At 46.1% G+C, this 1,783-nt stretch overlaps 1 protein-coding gene across 1 annotated transcript; it reads right to left on the bottom strand.

Moving 5' to 3' along the window:
- Positions 1–25: 25 nt before the first annotated feature.
- On the bottom strand, positions 26–1,613 carry LOC147820096 (pyruvate dehydrogenase phosphatase regulatory subunit, mitochondrial-like; the record flags this gene model as incomplete). Its single annotated transcript, XM_087176527.1, has 3 exons — positions 26–365; positions 1,212–1,394; positions 1,524–1,613. Coding segments are annotated over 3 exons (613 nt in total), but the record flags the coding sequence as incomplete, so codon positions are not given.
- Between the last annotated feature and the right edge of the window lie 170 nt (positions 1,614–1,783).

Raw genomic sequence — 1,783 nt, 5'->3', positions numbered from 1 at the left:
CGTTTTTGTTGGGTGAAGAGGGAGCTGAAGGGGTAGAGTTTGGCTTTGGCCGGGTAGCGCTGGCCAGCAATGTCCACCTCATAGTCCCCACGGTTGATGAAGTCCGGAGTGATGGGTGTGGGGAGCCCCTCCTGGCCTGGTGGCGGAGATACAAAGCCAAGGCAGACGTGGCGCTCCAGGGTGTAGCTGTAGGCGCTGCTGGTGGTCGTCCCGGCCAGATGATTGTTACGGTAGATGGGCTCCCCCCACCACGGCCACAGGTCCAGCTCAGTGTCGTGATCCTCAAGAACCAGCATGACGAACCGTCGGAACACGCCATCCTGACGCTGCTGCAGCAACGCCTCACGACCCAGGAAGTCTGTGTCCTGGTGGAGGAAGGAGGACACGAGAGAGGAATAGAGAAAAGACAGGAGAGAAGGAAGGTGTGGCAGAAAAAAGAAAGAAGAGTGTGGGAAATTGACAAAACATCAAGGAGAGGAAGTAGAGGAGGCAAAAGATGAGGAAGAGAAGAGAGAAACAAAGGAGCATTAGAGGCCTGGCCTACAAACAAGTAACATCTTGAGATGTTTACAGGAGCAACAGGAACCACAGCTTCTTAACTTCACACATTTTTCAAAAACATGATAAAGACATGGACTCTGCTGCTGACTGCTCCTCTGAGTGCAATCTGTGAAACCAGTTTTACACTGTGGGCTCCATTAGTAATACTTTGCTGGCATTATGGATGTATGCAGCAGACAGCGCACTTTTTTCAAAATGAAAAGATGGTAAACTTTACCATAAAGTGCCACCTGTTGTGCGTGCAGGTGCAGTCTGGTGACAAATTTTCTTCTCCATCCCGTCAAAGACTACAACCCATATGTTGAAGGTTTCAGTAAAGCAGATGGCACAGAGCCTGTTGTTATTCTGCTCCTCTCTCGTGCTCCAACCATTTTAAAGTAAAAAAAAGGTCAAGTAAAACCAAGACCTTCAAAAGAGCATCATGTACAATAATAATTTGACTGACTGGAATACAAAGCATTAATACTCATATTATCGTTGAATTTCTTCCTCATCAAAATAACCATGGTAACAGTGGAAACTTGCTGCTGAAACACCATGAGGCCAAATAAAAAGCTTTTTGTAACTTAAAACTAGAAGCAAAATTCAGACTCCATGTGGGCTGGTATCACGCAGTTTGATGTGTTTACACAGCTGCACTGGAAACAGACCTTGTCAAACTTAACCCTGAACTCTCGTCCACACTCCAGTGGGGTGGTGAAAGCATCGAGGTCCTGACCCCAGAAGGCAAAGAACTTCTCTATCCGTAGGCTGCGCAGTGCGTAGTACCCTGCGTTACGAATCCCGTACTTCTGACCCACTGACATCACCTCATTGTACACATGCAGCGCGTACTGTAGGGAGCAGAGGAAAATATCTATGTTAGACATGATGTACAAAATATACAGTAGCACTTTCTAAGATTTTACAAACCATCCTGTGGAATGGTAACAAGATAATGATTGTGTGTGTGCAGGTCGCACCTCTATGGGGACATAGAGCATGAAGCCTGGTTCTCCAGTATGAGTCATACTCATCACTCTGATCCCATTGGCATAGCCCACACTCATCTCCTGTAAACATACATACACACATATGGTAAGTTACTACAGCTGCAAATTTGTGGTTAATAACCGGTCATAAAGAGTTACCTGTGCTGCAATTAGCAATATGTATTTCCATAACTACAACCAAAGGTGCAACCTAAAGAACTGCTGCTGCTACTTCAGCTACTCTACTATTG

The sequence above is a fragment of the Seriola lalandi genome, unplaced genomic scaffold, assembly GCF_002814215.2.
Source record: "Seriola lalandi dorsalis isolate HSWRI2012SDOR001 ecotype SW California unplaced genomic scaffold, Sedor1 jcf7180002001414, whole genome shotgun sequence".
NCBI lineage: Eukaryota > Metazoa > Chordata > Actinopteri > Carangiformes > Carangidae > Seriola > Seriola lalandi.
Note: the sequence above shows the minus strand (reverse complement) of the source record. Positions and strands in the feature narration are given on the sequence as shown.